Source organism: Salvelinus alpinus, chromosome 36 (genome assembly GCF_045679555.1).
Source record: "Salvelinus alpinus chromosome 36, SLU_Salpinus.1, whole genome shotgun sequence".
Taxonomy (NCBI): domain Eukaryota; kingdom Metazoa; phylum Chordata; class Actinopteri; order Salmoniformes; family Salmonidae; genus Salvelinus; species Salvelinus alpinus.
The window spans coordinates 11,973,552-11,998,302 of record NC_092121.1 but is presented as its reverse complement, the minus strand read 5'-3'; the positions used below and the strand labels follow the sequence as shown (position 1 = coordinate 11,998,302).

General features: G+C 44.9%; 1 protein-coding gene across 2 annotated transcripts in view; it reads left to right on the top strand.

Annotated features, from left to right (window-relative positions):
* LOC139565148 (collagen alpha-1(XI) chain-like) overlaps window positions 1–24,751 on the top strand; it is a 105,981-nt gene that overhangs the window by 4,643 nt on the left and 76,587 nt on the right. For both annotated transcript variants that reach the window (XM_071385260.1, XM_071385261.1), the window contains exons 2-5: window positions 11,653–11,820; window positions 14,239–14,452; window positions 14,982–15,144; window positions 23,321–23,443. In XM_071385260.1, coding sequence (XP_071241361.1) covers window positions 11,653–11,820; window positions 14,239–14,452; window positions 14,982–15,144; window positions 23,321–23,443 — 668 coding nt within the window. The remainder of the gene's footprint in view (window positions 1–11,652; window positions 11,821–14,238; window positions 14,453–14,981; window positions 15,145–23,320; window positions 23,444–24,751) is intronic.

Sequence of the window (24,751 nt, the reverse complement as noted above, 5' to 3'; positions counted from 1 at the left end):
CCTGTACAAACAGTGGAGGCTGCTGATTAGAGGACGGCTCATAATAATGGCTGGAACGGAGAAAATGGAATGGTATCAAACCATGTGTTTGATGTATTTGAAACTATTCCACCTACTCCGCTCCAGCCATTACCACGAGCCCATCCTCCCCAATTAAGTTGCCACCAGCCTCCTGTGATGTACAAGTACAACTGTGCAATGCATGTAGCATGTTTGTGAATGGAGGCAGTGGCATGTTTTGGTTGCCGGAGCTCTGGTATTGAACACCATGATAACTCAATGTTATGATATTTGAGAGAAAGATTGATTGTAAGAATTGACTGGAATTTGTTGTATTTGTGCATGTGTGATATGTGCGTGCGTGCGTGCATGCAAGTGTCTCTGTGTGTGTGCATGCGTGTGTGTGTGTGTGTGTGTGGTACGTGTGTCCGTGTGGTACGTGTGTGTGTGTGTCGCTATGTGTGTGTGGTGTGTGGACAGAGAGAGAGTGCGAGCCCCGGGGCAGGTGTTTCCTCTATGGGGCCAGCAGCAGAAGGCCAGTCTGGCCCTCATCTCATGCAGTGAGTAAACATCAGCAGAACAAACTGTGGCGCTAGAAGAATGTCAGGGTGACGTGCGAGGAAGGGAGATGTGGAACCAAACTCCAATCTGTCCAGACAACACACACTCTCCACTCACACACTCCTCCACACACATACTGACCATTAGCCTTGCCACTGAGATTAGCTACTGATCCACATTCACTACTCACAGAGGAATCACTGTTACAAATATGCGAAGAGGTGGCAATGTAGAGACAAAACCGTCCTGAATGAGGCTGTTATTATGAGTGAGCTTGTACTGTACAGAACAGTATGGACTGATAGCATATCAGTGAAAGAACCCACATGCTCAGATCCGTCAGGCTCACACATGTTCTGTCTGTGTTCCTGAGCTGCTGGAGCGTGGAGGAGTGTGAGTATTGTGTGTGTGTGTTGGAGCATGTAGGAGAGAGGAGAGCTAGGGTTCAGCAGCTTAGCAGCAGCATAGCAGCAGCAGGCAGAGGATTCCACGTCGGTCTCCCACACAACCAACGGTTTGAATGGCTCCCAAGCTCCCCAGTGATAACTCAAAGCAGAACCAGAGCTAGCCCCTGTCCCACAGCCCAATCAACATGAAGAATTCTTCCAACACAACACATTCCTCTGTCTCCCCATGTAAACCTTTTAACAAGCCCCGTCCGCTTGATAGTGGACATATCGGAATCTCCGTTCCTCTAGCCTATCTCGCCTTCTCTGTTTGAAAGTGAGTAAAGAGTGAGTTTCACAGACAGGCCGATGATAGACAGACAAGGACGGAGCAGCAGATTGAGTAGTCGACACAGACTGGAGACAGAAAACAAACCAATGTTTAATGACCTGATTTTATAGCGTGGGTTGTGTGCTATTATGTTTTTGTATTGTTACAAAGTGTGTTTTTGTGTGTACTGTGTGTGTATGTGCTCTCTTTGGTTGTTTATTCGTTTGACTGGGTGTGTGTGTTCGACTATAAGCCTATGAATGTGAGAAGGCCTATGAGTGTGAGTAGGTCTATGAGTGTGAGTAGGCCTATGAATGTGAGTAGGCCTATGAGTGTGAGTAGGCCTATGAGTGTGAGTAGGCCTATGAGTGTGAGTAGGCCTATGAGTGTGAGTAGGCCTATGAGTGTGAGTAGGCCTATGTGTGTGAGTAGGCCTATGTGTGTGAGTAGGCCTATGAGTGTGAGTAGACCTATGTGTGTGAGTAGGCCTATGAGTGTGAGTAGGCCTATGAGTGTGAGTAGGCCTATGAGTGTGAGTAGGCCTATGAGTGTGAGTAGACCTATGAGTGTAAGTAGGCCTATGAGTGTGAGTAGGCCTATGAGTGTGAGTAGGCCTATGAGTGTGAGTAGGCCTATGAGTGTGAGTAGGCCTATGTGTGTGAGTAGGCCTATGAGTGTGAGTAGGCCTATGTGTGTGAGTAGGCCTATGTGTGTGAGTAATCCTATGAGTGTGAGTAGACCTATGAGTGTGAGTAGACCTATGAGTGTGAGTAGGCCTATGAGTGTGAGTAGGCCTATGAGTGTGAGTAGGCCTATGAGTGTAAGTAGACCTATGAGTGCTCATTCAAACTGTATTTAGAATGTGGTTTAATGTTGATGAATGTGGACGTGAGTGTGTGTGGTGGTGTGGGAGGATGTTTCTGGCGTGCCCCTGTTCTTTTGTTCCCCCTCCCCTCGCTTCTCCTCGCCTCAGCACCTCTGCTGTCCACACCTCAATGACCCATGACCTATAGAGGTCAGAGTTCAGTCTTAGGGTCATTTGATTTAATTCTATCCCCTCTTGGAGGTTCTGAGCGATGCCGTCTGTGCTGTTTTAGACACTTTCTCCTGACCCTCGTTTCTTCACTATCACTGCCCATTAATCTGTATTCACTTATTACCAATCACCAACTGTTATGCAGGAACATCACTGAGGACTTGTAATGCAACATGGCATGTTAAAAGGATGAAGCAAAGGATTATGTAGGATTATGAAGGCCTGTGTCCATATACAAATGCTTGACATTCATATTGCTGACGTGGCGATCTTTAAATGTCCGGTAACATCTGTGTAATATGCAGATAAAGGCAGAGCGATCTGCATATATCTCAAAACATCACACAGAACACCAAATCAAATCTGGATTTAAATGTATTTTCTGTCAAATAGTTGGTGCAATTGAATCAGTGGAATAGACCCTGGCCTGTCCGTCTGGCACTCCAGGCAGGCACAATCAAACTCTCAAAGTAGTTGAAAGAAAATAAACAAACTCTAATGAATATCCCAAACGATCCCACATTACACCCAATGCAGCTGGAACGGTTTCCTCCGCGCAGGGTGTGATGCTCTGGGAAATATTCTCAGCCAAGTTTGTTTCTGCACTGTAAAAAAAAAAAGATGTTGAGTTTGCTCAACACAATAGCATTTGAAGTTGATTCAACATACAACTGTATGGCAACCAGCTGCAACAGGATTGTGAGTTTGCTCGACATGAGCTGAACCAACATACATTCTCAAGTTGAATTGTAGGTTCACACAACTTAGAACTTGAAGTTACTGTAAGTGTGTAGCGGTATTAATTAGAGAAAGGTAAAGAAGATTTTGTTCGGGCGCCAGGCAGGTATTAACCCTGCCGAAAGAAAAGAATAGTAGAACAGCGAGTACCACTACCAGACCCACACACATCAACAGAAGAGACTGCCTAGAGTGTAGCCTGTTGACCAGATAGCCAGCGGAGAGAAAAAGAATACACATCACATCACAGTCCTTCCACAATTCTTGGTAACCCCACCAAACATACCTCATATAACAATAATGGCAGAGCAAATAAACAGCAACTTCATACAATAACAAATGAACCCAGTCATCACACAGAGGATTTGCAATAGTTTGTATTTTCTTCCTGGGAAGGAGTGCAGAGGGTATGAATGTGTGGTGTTCATATACACACTAGTCCAGCTCCAATGAAACTTCAATGTACTTAGGAAATAGAGTCGGTTGCAGTGTAAAGCACTGGAACATAGCGTGAAGAGAAAGAGAGAAAGGGAACAAGAGAGGGCTTAGCTGTGGTCTTGAGGTTGCAGGTATCCGGTCTGACTGTCCGATGGTATGTTGGGTTGTAGTTGAACGCTTCGCAACAAATGTTGCTACTAATCCATTTGATCCATAACCATCGCGGTCCCAAATGAGAACAACCACGTCGTTGAGCGATCACACCGAGGATTGATCCAAACACTATACAACCACATACGCTGAAGACAAACAAAAAACCTCTGCAGCATAGCACACAACAAAAACTGTCGCGCCAATCAATAGCTCCTCTCCAATAGAGCTTAACGAGCTCTTTTATCTCCTCCTTCCTACTGCTCATGCGCTCTTAAAGTGGCAGCGCACTTAAGTGCAGGATTTCGCCACAAGTGAACATACAATTCAACTTGAGAATTTATTCTACCTTCTTTGCATATTTTCCAGTGTGCCTTACCTTTCGGGTGAATTGTAATTACCACCAATGACTGTATTTGTTCCCGACCGAGACATGGTTGCTGTATTCAATAGCTTTCAGTCCTGTAGCCTTCACCAAGTGTCTAAGTGAATATGTTATTTCAAAAATTAAGCTCTAGATTATGTACACTACATGACCACTACATGGAATGAGACGCTCGTCAAACATCTCATTCCAAAATCCTGGGCATTAATATGGAGTTGGTACCCCCTTTGCTGCTATAACAGCCTCCACTCTTCTGGGAAAGAATTCCACTAGATGTTTGAACATTGCTGCGGGGACTTGCTTCCTAGAGCATTAGTGCGGTCAGGTACTGATGTTGAGTGATTAGGCCTGGCTAGCAGTCAGCATTCCAATTTATCCCGTAGGTGTTCGATGGGGTTGAGGTCAGGGCCCTGTACAGGCCAGTCAAGTTCTTCCACACTGATCTAGAAAACCCTTTTCTCTATGTACCTTGCTTTGTGCACGGGGGCATTGTCATGCTGAAACAGGACAGAGCCTTCCCCAAACTGTTGCCACAAAGTTGGAAGCACAGAATCGTCTAGAATGTCATTGTATGCTGTAGCGTTAAGATTTCCCTTCACTGGAACTAAGGGGCCTAGCCCGAACCATGAAAACAGTCCCAGACCATTATTCCTCCTCCACCAAACTTAACAATTGGCATTATTCATTCGGGCAGGTAGTGTTCTCCTGGCAGCCGCCAGTTTTGTCCGTCGGACTGCCAGATAGTGAAGCGTGACTCATCACTCAAGAGAATGCTTTTCCACTGCTCCAGAGTCCAATGGCGGTGAGCTTTACACCACTCCAGCCGACGCTTGGCATTGTGCATGGTGATCTTAGGTTTGTGTGCGGCTGCTCGGCCATGGAAACACATTTCATAAATCTCCCGACGAACAGTTCTTGTGCTGATGTTGCTTCCAGAGGTAGTGAGTGTTGCAAGGGAGGACAGACGATTTTTACACCCGACGCGCTTCAGCTCTCGGCGGTCCTGTTTTGTGAGCTTGTGTGACCTACCACTTCACGGCTGTGCCATTGTTGCTCATAGACGTTTCCACTTCACAATAACAGCACTTACAGTTGACCGGGGCAGCTCTAGCAGGGCAGAAATTTTATGAACTGGACTTGTTGGAAAGGTGGCATCCTATGATGGTGCCATGTTGAAAGTCATTGAGCTCTTCAGTAAGGCCATTCTACTGCCAATGTCTATGGAGATTGCATGGCCGTGTGCTCGATTTTATACACTTGTCAGCAACAGGTGCTGCTGAAATCCACTAATCCACTAATTTGAAGGTGTGTCCACATACTTTTGCATATATAGTGTATATCATAAGGCCATTCTTTGAGGGCCTAGTTACACCCAGGGGTGAAAGTAAGCTGGTACGGTCTGGTACGGCGTCCCGGATAAATAAATATTGGGGGTACGCCGTACCGGTAGGACGTGAACCTATCACAATAATTAACACAAAATGCCAAGAAAATATAGACCATTACACCATTATTTAACATTACCGCATGTCAGCCACATGAGAGAATTAGAGAATTGATTTGAAAACCGGGGGTATAAGCTCCAAATTGTGTTGTGGAGGAGATGGGTGGACTTTACCGTGACACGCGTGGACAGCAGTGGATGCCATTCAGGCTACAAGTTTAGACCTAATGACAGTCTCAGAATGTCATTACAATACACATGTAGGTGTTTTGTAACAGATGTCTCAGTAGCGGGTGCAAGAAGTCCAACTACTAACAGATTAGATTTGTTTAGAAGAATGTATGTTATTTATGTTTGTGTAGCATAAGATGTATCAACAAATCAATGTACATGCAAAAACACGTATTGAAACAAACAATTCTGAAAATCAACCTAGAAATATGATAATAATGGTTGTGGTTTGGAGCAAACATGAATAAGTAATTTTACTCAACAAGCTTGTTTAAATTCAGCTCACTTCGAGCAGAATTTGTTGAGTAAACAAACTTGAACACATTAGCTCAAATCCTTGACCATTTGAAGTCCACTCAACTCACAGAATAACGCTGATAATACAATCGGTTAAATGGGTTTTTATACAGTATGGTCCTGATGCTCAGATGGAGAAATCCCTCATTCACAGGTGTGATTGTGTTTGAACAATGTCAGTATTGTTGCCTTTTTTTCAGGAGTGGAAGTGGTGTTTGACTCATATCAGAGGGAAAGGACTGTCTTCAGAGAAGAGGTTGAATAGAGACCACTGATTACATGTATGTTCATGCATGATGCATGATAGAGGTTGTGGTGCTCAGTTGTATGCAGAGAAAGAGAGGGAGTTTTAGTAGCACACTATGAAGCTGCTGGGGAATATCTTCAGAAAAGCCATCGAGGACAGAGAACAAATGATGCCAATGTGTGATAGATATATGGAGATAGTGGCCAATCTTCCTGCCTGCAGGACATATATGAAGGGTGTTCAGTACATGTAGCATCACGCTATCACACTATTGTTATGTAACATTAGCAGTGGACAGAGGGAGCTCTGTGAGCGAGGCTGTGTTAAGTAGGGCCTACCGAGGCCTGTTCCGTCTGTCAGCCAGGGCCGAGGAGAGGAGGACTAGAGAGGACAGTACTAACTGCCATAGTGGAGACATGTTGTCCTCAGACACACACTGTCTGAGTGATTCATGGTCTTTGAGAGGAGGGGAACAGCAGGGAGGACCAGAAGAGGAGACATACAGACGGGAGGAAGAAGACCCAAATGTCACACGTGGGATGTGTGCTGTACACTCAGTGCCATGCTCGCTAGATGAGTGCTGGAATTTGGTGAGAGTGGAAAATATGTACAGTATGGCTGAACTCTGACCTTATGTGGCACTGGAAAACATCTTGTTCTAACAAAGCACTCGTTTATCTGTATTTCTGCATGGCCACAACCACACATACAGTAGAATTCACATCACTCCAGTGTAATGTAGGTAGATGTGGTATATATATCACTGACTCAGTCCAAGCTAGGGAGATCAAACACACTCTACATACACGTAATGCCTCCAACAGGTAAAGTGAGGTAAGGATTATTAGGAGGTCTAATGAGATTCAGACAGGTGATGCTGGCGGAGGAAGCATCGCTGCGGGATAGACAGGTAGATTTGAATAGAAATGTTTTGGCATATGACAGACAGAGCCAGTCCTGAGGAGTCAGTCACTGTTGACGTTGGGGCGGCTCCAGACCTCACATGGCCTCCTGCCAACTGCTCTGCTCGCCCAGGGATGCTTTACGACGCCAGGGGAGAGGAGAGGAGGAGAAGGAACATTCCCCAGGCCTGTGTAAATGCCCCCATGGAGCAACTGTTCCTGCTGTACTGTGGGAACAATGGGGGCTCTGGGACAGTATGGTAGGAGGCAGGGAGGGGTAGGGTGGTGGGGGTGAGAGGTTAGCACTCAGCCGTCCATCTGTGTCACTGCTGTGTTTGATTAGCCTCTGTCTGTTTGTGGTCGTTGGGATGTGTTAGCCCTTTTATCCCCTCACTGATGAATTCCGTCCTTCTTGTTCCCAGAATGACAGAGATAATCTGGTCTCTGTCAGATATCGAATTCCATCTCTTGTATTTGTATTGATTGCTGTCCAAAATAGTTGGATGTTTTATATTCATTTGAATATTTCATTATATTCATTTGAGTCATCTTTGGCTATAGTTTGGCCGGTGTAGGCCTTCATTGTAAATAAGAATTTGTTCTTAACTGACTTGCCTAGTTAAATAAAGGTTAAATAAAAATAAATGAAATATAGTATTGTTCTTTGTGAAACAAAGTTCTGTGGAGTGTTTGTGTGTGTGTGTGTGTGTGTGTGTGTGTGTGTGTGTGTGTGTGTGTGTGTGTGTGTGTGTGTGTGTGTGTGTGTGTGTGTGTGTGTGTGTGTGTGTGTGTGTGTGTGTGTGTGTGTGTGTGTGTGTGTCTGGCATGTCATTGTGAAGATTGTGTCTTTCAGAAGAGGAATTTCTCCTGCTTTTCTCATTGTTTTCCCAAATGGCGTTGCACATTTGGACTACTGTCTGAGGTCAAAGGTCAGATAGAAGGCTCTCTGTACATTAGTCATGTGGATGTTATGTTTGGTTATGTATGCTGTGTTATGTTATATATTAGTTATACTTTACATAATATTTTTATGCCAATCAACTCTATGCACAAGGACCGCATTTAACAATCTCCAGTGAAAAAGACCCATTTAGTGGAAGAACTGTACAGATCTATTTTAATACGACCACGTTTTCCAAAGATATCTGCTCCAAATTAAGATTAAAAGATGTCTGCAGAACGAATGGGATGTCAACTATGACATGACACCTTGAGTTTGAAAACATCTATTTTGGTTATTGAACTACAGTAGGTGAAGTGGATTCACATCCGGTAACGGTATTACGGTAACGAAATTACATCATGGGTCTCTGATCTATACTACACCGAAATGCAGAATTATGAATATGAATGTCCTTCTCCTTACATTCTCCTGGACATCACAGCACAGCACAACAGATCACAGTAGAGTAGAGTTCAGTGCAGTAGAGTAGAGTACAGAAGAGTATAGTTCAGTACAGTAGCGTACAGTACAATATACTGTACTCTACTGTACTATACTCTACTTTTCTTTACTGTATTGTATTGTACTGTACTCTACTGTGCTCTACTCACTGTACTGTACTATAACGTACTGTACAGTGCTATCTTAAAGATATGTGCGGTTTTGGTAATTGAATTACAAGACAAAGGCAATATTTCTTAAACTTAGAGAATAAAAAACAATTTCTCCAAAACGAAATATTGATATTAGTTGGCAGTGGTCTTTAGGTCAACATTAATGCATTTTCATGTGTTTCTAATACATTTTAAGACTTTTCTTCTAGATGTTTCTGAAGACATCTTTTCCATCTGTTTGACAAGAAGTCTTTACTTATGCCTGATTTTTAGGATGAAAATTATAAAAAAATGTATCTATGCCTTCATTTCTCCAAAATATAGACTCTTAGCTTTCATTTGACACCCAATTTGATCTGCTCCTATGAACTTCATGTTGGTGCTCATGGGTCCTTTTACATGGAAATGCTCAGTTTGGACAAGAGAGCCTTGAGGATTGGATAGTTTGGACAAGAGAGCCTTGAGGATTGGATAGTTTGGACAAGAGAGCCCATGGGATTGAAGAATTTGGACTAAAGAGCCTTTGGGATTAGATAGTTTGGACTAGAGAGCCTTTGGGATTAGATAGTTTGGACAAGAGAGCCCATGGGATTGAAGAATTTGGACTAAAGAGCCTTTGGGATTGGATAGTTTGGACAAGACTGAGTGATTGCGTTATTGTTGTTTTGAGTCCAGTTGTCAGGTGTTTTGAGTCTGTAACACAGCACTCCAAAGGCCTGTCGTAATTAGACCCATGCTGCTGCAGATTAAAATCCTGTTCTGGCTGTTCCAAACATCATTGCCTTATGACCTGTGTGTGTGTGTGTGTGTGTGTGTGTGTGTGTGTGTGTGTGTGTGTGTGTGTGTGTGTGTGTGTGTGTGTGTGTGTGTGTGTGTGTGTGTGTGTGTGTGTGTGTGTGTGTGTGTGTGTGTGTGTGTGTGTGTGTGTGTGTGTGTGTGTGTGTGTGTGTGTGTGTGTGTGTGTGTGTGTGCACGCCATGTGTGCGCGCCGTATGTGTGTGACCAGCTTGACCTGATAAATGATTCACTGACATTTACTTCTTGGTTCACGGCAGGGCAATTAGGCTGGATTTGAAAAGACATCATAAATGTCTGTGTGTGGGCGAGGGCAGGCGAGGACTGTGGGAATGAGCATCAGCATGAGTAAGGCTGTAAGGCTGTCACTGTGTGCGTAAGCTCAGACAGTTGTGTTTGTTAGGAGCAAGCAGCAACTCCTGTAATTAAATCATTTATAGGGATTGTTTATGACTCCCGTATCAAAGTAGAATTTAAGCTGCTCTGTTTTACGGACCTTTAAATCAGTACCTGATGTTTTCCATTGTGTTTCAGAGTCTGGATTTAATTCCTAGCTTAACCTATTTACAGTGCAGCCTGTTACCATTCTATGGGTGCTCTGTGGGTGAGATCTGAGCTGCTGTGAATAAAAGGTCTCTGCTATGCAAATAAATAATGCCATAAAAGCTAACAGGGTGTTTTTCTGCAAGCAGCGAGTGGGCACTGGTTAAACTCTCACCACATGTTGAATTAACAGAGAGAAGAAAAGTAAAAAGTGTAGCATGAAGAGAGAGAGAGAGCTACGGGGGGCAACTTCAATTTAGGATCCTCATTTTAAATGGCTGGAATGCTCAATTCTGCGTTGGCAGTCAATAAGCTGTGTGTGTGTCTGTGTTAGGGCTGGAAATGGCCAGGGACCTCACAAAACGATATTATCACAATACTTAGGTATCGATACACTGTATTGCGATTTTCACGACTCTAGAAGATGGATAACAAGCTATAGGATGAAAACGTTTTGGCACAGGTACCGCCAGATGACAAGCGCTAGCTAACGCTACCTAGCAAAACCAAAATAAATTACTAATTGATACTTGGAGTCAAAGTATCGATATAATATCGTCCAAAATAATATTGCAATGTGTAACTATATCCATTTTCCCCAATCAGTAGTCTGTCTATGTGTGAGTCTCCCATAAAGCAGCTGGTGGGAGCATTATTGCACACAGCTCAGATCAGACTCATCCTCGTGACAACACATTATACACAGAAAATATCATAACTAACCAGCCAACTGTAAATCAGCTACAGGCATGTTTTAATTATCATGGAAGGGGTGAACACACAGCAGTGTGAACTAGTCCATACTCCTACATCTTTTATTCCCATGTTACTTCTGAAGGAGTTCTCTTTGTGTTCATTCCTGATAAACACATTGTAACTGGAGAAATGTGTATTGCACATGCCAGTGAAACGTTGTGAATGGGAGAGATGGTGAGAGAGGTGTCTTGCTGTGGGATGCTGGCTCTAGGCAGGTGTCAGCTGTCAGGTGTGTTCCAGTGTGTAGTGTACAGCAGGATTATACAGTAGGCGGAGTCATGGCTGGATCCCATAATAATAGCCCTGGAACAGAAGGCCACCTGCAGCACGCACGCACGCACGCACGCACGCACGCACGCACGCACGCACGCACGCACGCACGCACGCACGCACGCACGCACACACACACACACACACACACACACACACACACACACACACACACACACACACACACACACACACACACACACACACACACACACACACACACACACACAGGTTCCCACCAGCTCCTCCGAACTGGCAGTTCTCTCTGCTGTAAAGAACACAGCCTACCACCACTAAGTGTAGCCAGACAGCCAAATGTTATATTGGTGACTGTACTGGTTGAAAACAATATGCTTACAGCTGCTGTGAGAGTCCTAAGGTCCAAAATGAGGATGATTTAGTTTTTCCCTCAAATGTCTGAATATCATTAGCGGAACTGAACAGAAATTTGGACACATAGCTTATAAAAATCTGTTCGCTTGGCTATAGTTTCAGTACAAGGTGTGAAGACATCATATTTCTCATATGTAGTACGTGTTATTGTATCACTGTGTGCTGACGTGTCTCCTTCTCTCTGGTGTGCAGCTGATCTCATCGATGTGCTGCGGGTGCTGGAGCTGTCGGACCACATGGAGGGGGTGTCCATGGAGGCTGGCCTCTGCACCAGCAGGAAGGACATGGAGGAGACAGACATGGCCTATAGGATAGACAAGAAGATCCAGCTCAGTGCACCCACCAAACAGCTCTTCCCAGGTAACAACAATCTGTAGAGACGTAGTTCACATCCAATGAGTCTGAGTCATGGTGTAAGTGTGGTAATTGCAGTGAATCCTAAGCTTCACTGTAACACAACGGACCTGACTTTGTTCTCCCTCTTCTCCATGGGCTTAGTAGCACAGGCCATGATTATTATTCATTGAAGTTCAGATGTGTGATATTGTTATTTTGGGAGGGGCAGTGGGTCTTGCCAGGGTGGGAGTCCCCAAGGTGGTGTGTTACTACCTACTGTGTTCTTAACTGTATGACTGACTGTATGACTGACTGTATGACTGACTGCATGACTGACTGCATGACTGACTGTATGACTGACTGTATGGCTGACTGTATGACTGATTGTATGACTGATTGTATGGCTGTATGACTGACTGTATGACTAACTAACTGTATGACTGACTGTATGACTTACTGTATGACTGTATGACTGACTGTATGGTTGTATGACTGACTGTATGATTGACTGTATGACTAACTGTATGACTGACTGTATGTCTGTATGACTGACTGTATGATTGACTGTATGACTGTATGACTGACTGTATGACTGACTGTATGACTAACTGTATGACTGTATGACTGATTGTTTGGCTGTATGACTGACTGTATGACTGACTGTATGGCTGTATGGCTGACTGTATGACTAACTAACTGTATGACTGACTGTATGACTGTATGACTGACTGTATGACTGTATGACTGACTGTATGACTGTATGACTGTATTGCTGACTGTATGACTGACTGTGTGACTGACTGTATGACTAACTGTATGACTAACTGTATGACTAACTGTATGACTGTATGACTGACTGTATGACTAACTGTATGACTAACTGTATGACTGACTGTATGACTATATGACTGACTGTATGTCTAACTGTATGACTGACTGTATGACTGACTGTGTGGCTGACTGTATGACTGACTGCATGACTGACTGTATGACTGACTGTATGACTGACTGTATGACTAACTGTATGACTGTATGACTGATTGTTTGGCTGTATGACTGACTGTATGACTGACTGTATGGCTGTATGGCTGACTGTATGACTAACTAACTGTATGACTGACTGTATGACTGAATGTATGACTGACTGTATGGCTGTATGACTGACTGTATGATTGACTGTATGACTGTATGACTGACTGTATGACTGACTGTGTGGCTGTATGACTGACTGTATGACTGACTGTATGGCTGTATGACTGACTGTATGCCTGGCTGTATGACTGACTGTATGACTGTATGGCTGTATGACTGACTGTATGACTGGCTGTATGACTGACTGTATGACTGACTGTATGACTGTATGCCTGACCCTATGACTGACTGTATGACTGACTGTAATACTGTATGGCTGACTGTATAACTGACTGTATGACTGACTGTATGACTAACTGTATGACTAACTGTGTGACTGACTGTACGACTGACTGTATGACTGTATTGCTGACTGTATGACTGACTGTATGACTAACTGTATGACTAATTGTGTGACTGACTGTATGACTGACTGTATGACTGTATGACTGACTGTATGACTGGCTGTATGACTGACTGTGTGGCTGACTGTATGACTGACTGCATGACTGACTGTATGGCTGACTGTATGACTGACTGCATGACTGACTGTATGACTGTATGACTGTATTGCTGACTGTATAACTGACTCTGCGACTGACTGTATGACTAACTGTATGACTAACTGTGTGACTGACTGTATGATTGACTGTATGACTGTATGACTGACTGTATGACTGACTGTATGACTGACTGTATGACTGTATCACTGACTGTATAACTGACTGTATGACTGACTGTATGACTAACTGTGTGGCTGACTGTATGACTGTATGACTGACTGTATGACTGACTGTATGGCTGTATGACTGACTGTATGACTGACTGTATGACTGGCTGTATGACTGACTGTATGACTGACTGTATGACTGTATGGCTGTATGACTGACTGTATGACTGGCTGTATGACTGACTATATGACTGTATGACTGACTGTATGACTGACTGTATTACTGTATGGCTGACTGTATGGCTGACTGTATGACTGACTGTATGGCTGACTATATGGCTGTACGACTGACTGTATGACTGTCTGTATGGCTGACTGTATGATTGTATGACTAACTGTATGACTGACTGTATGATTGACTGTATGACTAACTGTATGACTGACTGTATGGCTGTATGACTGACTGTATGACTGACTGTATGACTGACTTGAATATTTTTTCATTGGATACAGAAATTGCATTATGTATTTTTACATAAAAAACAGTGTCGGGAGCAACATTATTTTAACACATCAGAGAACAACAGAGTAGAAAAGGTCAACCATATCATCCACAGCAATTGTTCCTCCTTCCCCCCCAGACTCGTTGTTCCCTGTGGACTTCTCCCTGATGACAACAGTGAGGGCAAAGAAGGACACCCAGTTCTTCCTGCTGTCTGTGTATGATGAGCAGGGTGTACAGCAGCTGGGGCTGGAGGTGGGCCGCTCGCCTGTCTTCCTGTACGAAGACCACCAGGGACAGCCCTCCCCGGAGCTCTACCCCATCTTCAAGAAGATCAACTTGGCTGATGGAAAGTGGGTACTACCCCTGGCCTGATGTCCTTGGCTCTTGACTGGGACTTCTTCTCAAAACCCAAACTCTATAGCCCCTGATTTATGATTGACACATATTGACATGACAGGGTGAGATTCACCCGCATCGTGTCGTTTGGTTGGCCAATGGGTATCACCGTTACCTGACCCAAAATATGCAGTTTCCTCAGTATGTGATCTCACTTGAACGTGGCGCACACAACTCACACAATGTGCTTGACCCTAAGTGACCTGGAGCCATAGAGGACACACATAGATCACGTTAGTACCATAGAGTTCTTGGCTCACAATACAAGGTCAATGGCTTGACTTGACCCTGTAAAATACTACAATGTGATTCAATGCATTTGACCTTAGAAAACCCTTCCCCAGAATACTGCATACAGGTGCTGCCTCCTTCTAACTGAACCAAAGTTACCTACATTCAACCTGACACTTCATATTGCTACATCTGCAGAATAAAGATATCACTACACTGTACTAATCCATCGTTACCTCTCTGTCTGTCCAGGTGGCACAGAATAGCCTACAGTGTGGAGGGCAAGTCAGTCACCCTGTACCTGGACTGTGAGAAGGTGCAGACTCTGGAGTTACTGAGAGGGGACAATCCCCTGGTCAGCACGGAGGGGGTGACCGTGTTTGGAACACGACTACTGGACGAGGAGGTGTTTGAGGTAGGACACCAGGGCGAGGAGTCAGGGTTGGGTGTGAATGAAGTAGTGTCATGGACTGTATGTAGGTATGTATGTACTGTAGTCTCATCAGTAGCAGAACACAAACTGGTTCATTCTAGTATTGGATCTGAGGAATATCAATATTATTTGTTGGAACTTGTTTTAACTGGATTCTTGGCATAATGTAATATTCACTCACTCATCTTTGCTCACTCCTCGGAGCATAGTGCCTCGACAAATGGCGTCTTATTCTAGGCCAGGTCCCAGGCTGATGTGGTGGTGAGTCCCAGGTTGTGTATGTCGTTGTCCAACTGGTTGGATGACCTGATTCTCGGTCTTCCTCTTGGGCCTGGCCTGTTGAGTGATGATTCCTTCAGCATAAGGGCAGGCTCCAGAGGTGGGATTGATCTGACCAGGTGACCGAACAGTCGGAGTCAGGAGGCTCTGACCAGGGAGGAGACGGGGTTGGTCCATCTTTTGACGTATTGTGGAGTTCTGGATGTTTTACTTAAAAAAACATGTATTTCAGCTTTATTTAATGTGAGTCTGGAAGAAGAGTTTACCTAGGTGTCTAACCAGACACCTAGGTATTTGTAGTTGACCACATATTCTAAGTCAGAACCGTCCAGAGTAGTGATGCTAGTCGGGACGGCGGGTGCGGGCAGCGATCGGTTGAAGAGCATGCATTTAGTTTTACTAGCATTTAAGAGCAGTTGGAGGCCACGGAAGAAATCGCGCCATGTAATGCCCAGTATGCGGCAGAGGCACTCGGAGTCAAAGGCGTCCAGGCGACGTGTGAGGTCCAGGGTGAGGGTCCATGACGTGTGAGGTCCAGGGTGAGGGTCCATGACGTGTGAGGTCCAGGGTGAGGGTCCATGACGTGTGAGGTCCAGGGTGAGGGTCCATGACGTGTGAGGTCCAGGGTGAGGGTCCATGACGTGTGAGGTCCAGGGTGAGGGTCCATGACGTGTGAGGTCCAGGGTGAGGGTCCATGACGTGTGAGGTCCATGGTGAGGGTCCATGACGTGTGAGGTCCAGGGTGAGGGTCCATGACGTGTGAGGTCCAGGGTGAGGGTCCATGACGTGTGAGGTCCAGGGTGAGGGTCCATGATGTGTGAGGTCCAGGTTGAGGGTCCATGACGTGTGAGGTCCAGGGTGAGAGTCCATGATGTATGAGGTCCAGGGTGAGGGTCCATGACGTGTGAGGTCCAGGGTGAGAGTCCTCACGCCGTGGGGGGGGGGGGGGTGTAGTCTTCCCCAGTGATAGTCCACCTTAGAGGTTGCCTACCTTAGAGGCAGCCTTGGCTTCATCAGCAATGGTGTCATACCACTTTTGTTTGTCCCTTATTCTTATCGCGTAGGTCAAGACGGTCCAGGGTCAAGTCATCCTGGTCCTTCCGAGTAGAATATCATTTTTGTTGAGGTTTCGCGGCAGTAGCTCTCCGGTAACTTGTCTGGATGTGGTATCAAATACTGGGATCATCTACGCTGAGTATACAAAACATTAGGAACACCTGCTCTTTCCATGACATAGACTGACCAGGTGAATCCAGGTGAAAGCTATGATCCCTTATTGATGTCACTTGTTAAATTCACTTCAATCAGTGTAGATGAAGGGGAGGAGACAGGTTATGTGTATGTGTGCCATTCAGATGGGGAATAGGCAAGACAACATATTTAAGCACGCTTTCGAACTCGGATGTGGTAGTAGGTGCCAGGCGCACCGGTGTCAGTGTGTCAAGAACTGCAATGCTGCTGGGTTTTTCACTCGCAACAGTTTCCTGTGTATCAAGAATGGTCTATCATCCAATGGACATCCAGCCAACTTGACACAACTGTGGGAAACATTGTTGTCAACATGGGCCAGCATCCCTGTGGAACGCTTTCAACACTTTGTAGAGTCCATGGCCCGACGAATTGAGGCTGTTCTGAGGGCAAAAGGAGGTGCAACTCAATATTAGGAAGGTGTTCCTTATGTTTTATACACTCAGCGTATATGAGCCGTTGCCTAGACAACACCGCGAGGAGGTTAGCACTCTGACTTAAACCCTAATGCAATATACCTACTATAAATTATATTTGTAGCACTGAAGAAATTATTTTATTGAGGCGTGAATGAGATCCTCTAAAGCCACAACGGACAAGATTAAAATAACCATTATTTCCATGTGAGCTTAATTCATCAAATATGCCTGTTAGGCCAGTGGAGATATTCATTCGCGTCATATATTAGCTGAATATTCTGACATGAACCCGCAGGGGATCCCGATCCCACTAACCTTGTTTTAACTCGGATTACTTTCTCTTCTCATAACCTAATTTCTGTCCCGGCCCATACAAATGAAAGAGATGGCACATTCCATCACATACTCCACTAATTGTGTTCAGTTTTTAACATGCAGGCTGGAGCAGTATGTGTTGTTGCTGTAAGCTTTAATGGGGGGTGAATGGGAGGGGTGGAGAACGGTTGAGAGTGGAGCAGCAGGTAGGGGAGGACTAGGTTGTTTGCGGAAGGGAGTGGGGGGGGGGGTGTACTGTTCAGACATGCTCTGATCTGCCCACATCTTTTCTACTGTGATCAAATTCCCTGGAAATGAAACTCAACATTTGTATTTGTATGAGTGAGTTTGGATGTTTTGGAGAGTGTGTGGTGTTAGATGTGTTGACATTTGAACAGACAGCTCTATACTCTGACGTTTCAGAGTGAATGTGTGAGTGTGAACATGTGTCAGTGAATGTGTGAGTGTGAACATGTGTCAGTGAATGTGTGAGTGTGAACATGTGTCAGTGAATGTGTGAGTGTGAACATGTGTCAGTGAATGTGTGAGTGTGAACATGTGTCAGTGAATGTGTGAGTGTGAACATGTGTCAGTGAATGTGTGAGTGTGAACATGTGTCAGTGAATGTGTGAGTGTGAACATGTGTCAGTGAATGTGTGAGTGTTGTTCATGTCTGCTGATTGGGAGGATTGATCTTGTGGGAGGAGGAATTTCCCAGTCGTCAGTGTTTATCCCTACGGCGACACTCGTCGGGGCTGCTGTCCTCATCATTATCCCTGAGTAGCTGTGGAGGGCAAAGGTCACATATTTAATGATGGCTTGGGTTGTTTGAGCTAGGTGAAAGTGATTGGGGAAATGACCACGTCATTATGGAACCTTTAAATTAGAATGGACACTGAACAGTGAGTTATGATGTGTAGTTAAATATGTGAATAACATAATGTGTGTGTGTGTTTCTCTCTCTGTGTGTGTGTGTCTGGGTGTGTGTGCCATACATATGTGCTTTCAAATCAAACAATAAAAAGATAAATGAATTCCAAGTAAAGCTCATATTCTTTTATTTTCATTTCCCTGACCCTGTTCCATAAGTCATTCCCAATGTCTCTCCCAGGATAGTGTGCAGGCCTAGTCCATTGTAATTCCAATGCCGCTCCACTCTAAATTCAGTAGCCTCCAGCATAAAGAGAGCCGAGTAGAGCTCTGCTCATCTCTGCTCATGTCCGCAGGCCCTGAGACACAGAGGGGGAGAGTAGGAGGGGGTCACAGAGCACACACCCTCCCATCTCTCAGGCCCCTCAGGGTACCATCCCAACCCAGACTTTGCATACTTGAGACATTGCAAAAGTACAGAGGAAGGGATATTATCTGGCCCTAATGGGTTAATGTACACAAACTTCAGTCTTCTCAGCTTTCACCCTCTCAGAACCAGATGTCCCCTGATGTTCTCACGTAGACAAGAACTATACAATCTCCCTCTAGCCACGCCCCCACACAATAACCTCCCCTCCCGCTGATGGCTTAACTTTACCTCAACTGCTTCTCCTACTCCATAAGTAAAACTTAATAGCCTCCCATGCCATTAGGTTCCCTCTCCCTCTCTTACTTTAACAGACAGCCCTCTATCTCCCAAATAAAACAGTCTTCTTTCTCCAATTAAGCAATGCTTCCCCTGAACAGTTCTGGCATAAAACAACTGTAAAGATCCATTTTCACCCCAACCCCATCTTTCAAAACATCCCATTTATCATTCCTCAGGCTGCAAAAAAAAGCATCCCTTTGACATCCTTATGACTAATACCCGTCAATTATCAACATTCTCTTTAGCATTCTCTCTGCTCTGCTCTCTCTGAATAGTCTAAGTGAGTGAGAGGCCAGCTCATGTGTCCCATGTTGAATGGCTGTGGGTCAGGGCTGTGTTGACCTGGATGAGGCTGGTACTGGGGGAGAGATTAGAGGTTGGCCTTGTTCGCAGGCCCGCTCTGTTCCCAGGACCTGGTTCTGTTCCAGGAGGGATCCAGGGGGCCAGTGTTCCGGCCCAGTTCCCCCAGCGTGGGAGAACATAGTGTGGGACCTTCGAGACGGTGGTCAGCCCCTAATGCCTCTATTGCTTCCAGATTGCCTTCAAATGACTGTTGGTGTTGTTTACACACGTGCAGAGCCACGGACACAAGAATGTGCACGTACATACTGTACACACACACACACACACACACACACACACACACACACACACACACACACACACACACACACACACACACACACACACACACACACACACACACACACACACACACACACACACACACACACACACACACACACACACACACACACACACACACACACACACGTACACATACTAAAACAATCATTTAACTGTCCACAAGTCTGAATGTATTGTCTGGGCTCTCTGTGGGCTGTTTGTGTGTTTTTTAGATATGATCCAGCCGAGTGTTTATGTGTGAACAACATCTGACCGTGTCTGTCTGTCTGTATTAGTCATTGTATTATTGCTGTGAGTAATCAGGCCTCTTTAGAAAACAGTCAGAGTTTTGGTGTTGGTCTGGCTTGATGTTGGGCTGTTATCAAATCAAGGCAGATTTGATATTGATAGAGGAATCTCATGGATAGCTGGAGAGATTGGAAATGGTGCATTAATTAGTCAAGGTCTGTCTGTTGTAGATGCATTTCTTCCTTTCTGATGATTTTATTCAGATGTTTTGACATCTGTTGCCCTGCAGGCTAGTAAGGAGCTAAGTATTTATTCTTGTTTTACTGTAGTGAGGTGTAGTCATATTCAGTGCAGTATGTGTTGTTGTTGATGTTGTTGTTGTTAGGGGTTCAAGCAGCAAAGCTGGTAATACCATATTGTATTTCTTCTGGTTCATTATTATTATACCGTATTCTTCCCCCAGGGAAAATAACATGCACATTCCTGTGAGATGGTAAGTCTAGGAGGGCACAACTTGGCATGTTGGTAACGGCCCATGGGTCACACCCTCTCATGCAATCCCATGCCAATTGGCCACATTGTGGCACTATAACAAGCTATTGAAAATGCGAAATTTTAAAGCTCATGCTACTCACCCTGTGTGATGGAGAGTCATGAAATTGCATAGGTCCCACTTGCATAGGTCCCACTCCTCACAAGGAACAAATTTGCCTCACGGACCTATAAGGTCCGCCATGATGCATTTTCCGCCATTTAGAATGATGTGAAAAACACTTAAAACACTACTCCTCTGGCACCGAATGACTGATCTGCACAAAAATTTATATATAGCATCTACGGAACAAGCTCTCTCAATGCACTATTTTTCAGTCTAGTATGTCAAACAACATGGCAACTGCTGACCAATAAACATTCACATGGACCTGATCTGGCACATAAATACATATAAATCAGACACAGATCATCGTATTGTAATTCAACTTGGTACATATGTTCCAAATACGGTTTAGACTCAACATATGCAAGCACATTTAGATCGACCTCATGGTGGCGCTATAACTGGCACATATTTATATTTCTTGATCTGTTTGACTCAGAGTTGTGAAATGTGGCACACATGCTCAGGGATATTAGTCTAGCTAACGTATAAAGTATGGTTCATTTTGGCCGCACTGTGGCACTGTTGGACAGGAAAAACATTAATGCAAGCTCATTGGCTCATAGCAGCCATATTGTTTGAGCTAGAGTCCTGTAAAATAGAAGAAGCCACTTAAAGTGGTCAATATCATAAAAAATAGTTCAAAATACATTAAACTCATATAGCATGATCTGATTGATTTTTCGTTCTGAAATTTGTGAAGCGTGGTAAGGAGTACAGAGTACAGCTCATCCTTGGGCGATGTGTCCAATTTGTCTTGATGGTGGCACAGTGGGCCCACAGCTTGAACCCCGGCATTGCTGCTTGCAGCTATATTCATTGTTGTTGTTGTGTATACACCTGTTGGTCCTATTAGCCCAGAGAGATACAGACTGTATAACAGTGCTACAAAGGAGTTTTTGATGACTCCTAGTTCAGGCCAGTTCTAGACAGTGTTTATGGAGTGAGATCTCATTAGTGGAGAAGAGGTGAAGTCCGTTCACTGTGGCTTTAACAAGGTCTATATAATAAGGCCTTAATTGGCTGCTATGAAAGGGAAAGGGAAAAGAGAATACCACAACTGAATGTATTCAACTGAAATGTATCTTCCGCATCTAACCTAACCCCTCTGAATCGATACCAGCTAACTAGCACCACAGTGCAGGCCTGGGCACCATAAAGCAAGCCCACACTTTCAACCACTCTAGTCCTATGTTAGTCAATGGAGCAGCTCTATTGGCTGAAACGTTGGTATCAAAGATCCATGACATTGTATACAGAGTATCCAATAGTACTAGTCTGCTGGAGATTCTTCTTTCTTCAGTGGAGCTGAGCCAGCCTGTGTGTCGCTATGGGAACTAGACAGTACTGTGTGACTGTGATCTGATGCTGTTTGTTGGTTTTTGTCATCAGCACTTCAGAGGAGGAACTGTATTTTTTATTTAACCTTTATTTAACTAGGTAAGTCAGTTAAGAACCAATTCTTATTTACAATGACAGCCTACTGGGGAACAGTGGTTTAGCTGCCTTGTTCAGGGGCAGAACGACAGATTTCTACCTTGTCAGCTTGGCCCAACGCTCTAACCACTAGGCTACCTGCCGCCTCGCTCCCAGACTGTGGTCTAAGTCATCTACACACATATTCTCCTCAGATATTTGCAGCCACTGTAATGTGCTGATAGATGAATAAGGCTGCCTCCATGTCTAGAGATGTGCTCTGTGGCTCTGTACTGTAAGGCTGTACATCTGCTCCACAGGGAGAAAGTAGTCACGAAGCTGACCAGCCGGCCGGCGCCAGCTAGGGGGAGTGGGGAGGGATACAGTACCAAAGGTGAAACAGGGCCTTTGATCTTTGGCTGAGAATCTCTCTCTCTCTCTCTCTCTCTCTCTCTCTCTCTCTCTCTCTCTCTCTCTCTCTCTCTCTCTCTCTCTCTCTCTCTCTCTCTCTCTCTCTCTCTCTCTCTCTCTCTCTCTCTCTCTCTCTCTCTCTCTCTCTCTCTGAAAAGGTGTGGTAGAATTTGATGTTAATTGGGTTTTTCATCTCTGGAGCATTAACTGTTGTGTAACCTAGTAGTTTATGTTGGCTAAATACTGGCCTGAGATCTGTGCTCGGTGAGATCTGAGTGAAGCACTAATACAAAAGTGATTGGTATTGAGTTGGGGACCATTTAGCTGGGTGTGCTAGCGTGTGTGGACCAGAGGGAGACCGGGGGGGGGGGGGGGGGGAGTCTGCCTGTGTGTTTATGTGTACACACACTCTGGCCCTCCGGGGATGTAAAGGGGTGTTTGAAATGGGAGTGTGACGGAAGTATTTGACTGTTATGTGTACACTCAGCACCCTGCTAGAAGCCTGGGAATAGAGGGGGTTTGGGAGCAGCAGTCACAGTAGTATTGGCCATTTTATACACACAGGATATTCACATGTGAAATGGCTTCAGCTCTATTAAACACATTCTCTTAGCGGTATGGCAACATCCTACAAAACATTGAATTTCCCAGCCATTTTCAGCCTGGTCCTCCGAGGCCATCGCAGTGTTGCTCATAGACTGCAATGCCAGAGTGATGTGCTGATCCTTTCTGTCCCTGTATGTTTGTCTGTGAGGTTAACATGATGCTTTTATGTTTTTCTGTATGCTTGTCTGCCTGCCTTTCTGGTGTATGTATGTTTGTATATGTGTGTGTGTGTGTGTGTGTGTGTGTGTGTGTGTGTGTGTGTGTGTGTGTGTGTGTGTGTGTGTGTGTGTGTGTGTGTGTGTGTGTGTGTGTGTGTGTGTGTGTGTGTGTGTGTGTGTGTGTGTTTTCCAGGGAGAGATCCAGCAGTTGTTGATTCTGGAGGACGCCCAGGCTGCGGCTGACTACTGCCTGCACTACATCCCTGACTGTGACTCTCCCCTGTCCTACAACAGCCTGGCCCAGGACCCTGAGCAGGTCAGTACTCCAGCCACCAGGGGGAGACACCCTCTGACATACACACATACCCATACAGTAAACACACACTATTCTACTCCCCCTTCATCTGTCTTGTTTTATTATCAGTGATTCATCCACACAAAATATCCTCTTGAAACTGTAACAGTATTTCTTTATTTCGGTCCTCTTCTCTCTCAGTTTATTTATCTCTCCCCTTCTCTCTCTCTTCTTTCATATACAGTGGGGAGAACAAGTATTTGATACACTGCCGATTTTGCAGGTTTTCCTACTTACAAAGCATGTAGAGGTCTGTAATTTTTATCATAGGTACACTTCAACTGTGAGAGACGGAATCTAAAACAAAAATCCAGAAAATCACATTGTATGATTTTTAAATAATTAATTTGCATTTTATTGCATGACATAAGTATTTGATCACCTACCAACCAGTAAGAATTCCGGCTCTCACAGACCTGTTAGTTTTTCTTTAAGAAGCCCTCCTGTTCTCCACTCATTACCTGTATTAACTGCACCTGTTTGAACTCGTTACCTGTATGAAAGACACCTGTCCACACACTCAATCAAACAGATTCCAACCTCTCCACAATGGCCAAGACCAGAGAGCTGTGTAAGGACATCAGGGATAAAATTGTAGACCTGCACAAGGCTGGGATGGGCTACAGGACAATAGGCAAGCAGCTTGGTGAGAAGGAAACAACTGTTGGCGCAATTATTAGAAAATGGAAGAAGTTCAAGATGACGGTCAATCACCCTCGGTCTGGGGCTCCATGCAAGATTTCACCTCGTGGGGCATCAATGATCATGAGGAAGGTGAGGGATCAGCCCAGAACTACACGGCAGGACCTGGTCAATGACCTGAAGAGAGCTGGGACCACAGTCTCAAAGAAAACCATTAGTAACACACTACGCCGTCATGGATTAAAATCCTGCAGCGCACGCAAGGTCCCCCTGCTTAAGCCAGTGCATGTCCAGGCCTGTCTGAAGTTTGCCAATGACCATCTGGATGATCCAGAGGAGGAATGGGAGAAGGTCATGTGGTCTGATGAGACAAAAATAGAGCTTTTTGGTCTAACTCCACTCGCCGTGTTTGGAGGAAGAAGAAGGATGAGTACAACCCCAAGAACACCATCCCAACCGTGAAGCATGGAGGTGGAAACATCATTCTTTGGGGATGCTTTTCTGCAAAGGGGACAGGACGACTGCACCGTATTGAGGGGAGGATGGATGGGGCCATGTATCGCGAGATCTTGGCCAACAACCTCCTTCCCTCAGTAAGAGCATTGAAGATGGGTCGTGGCTGGGTCT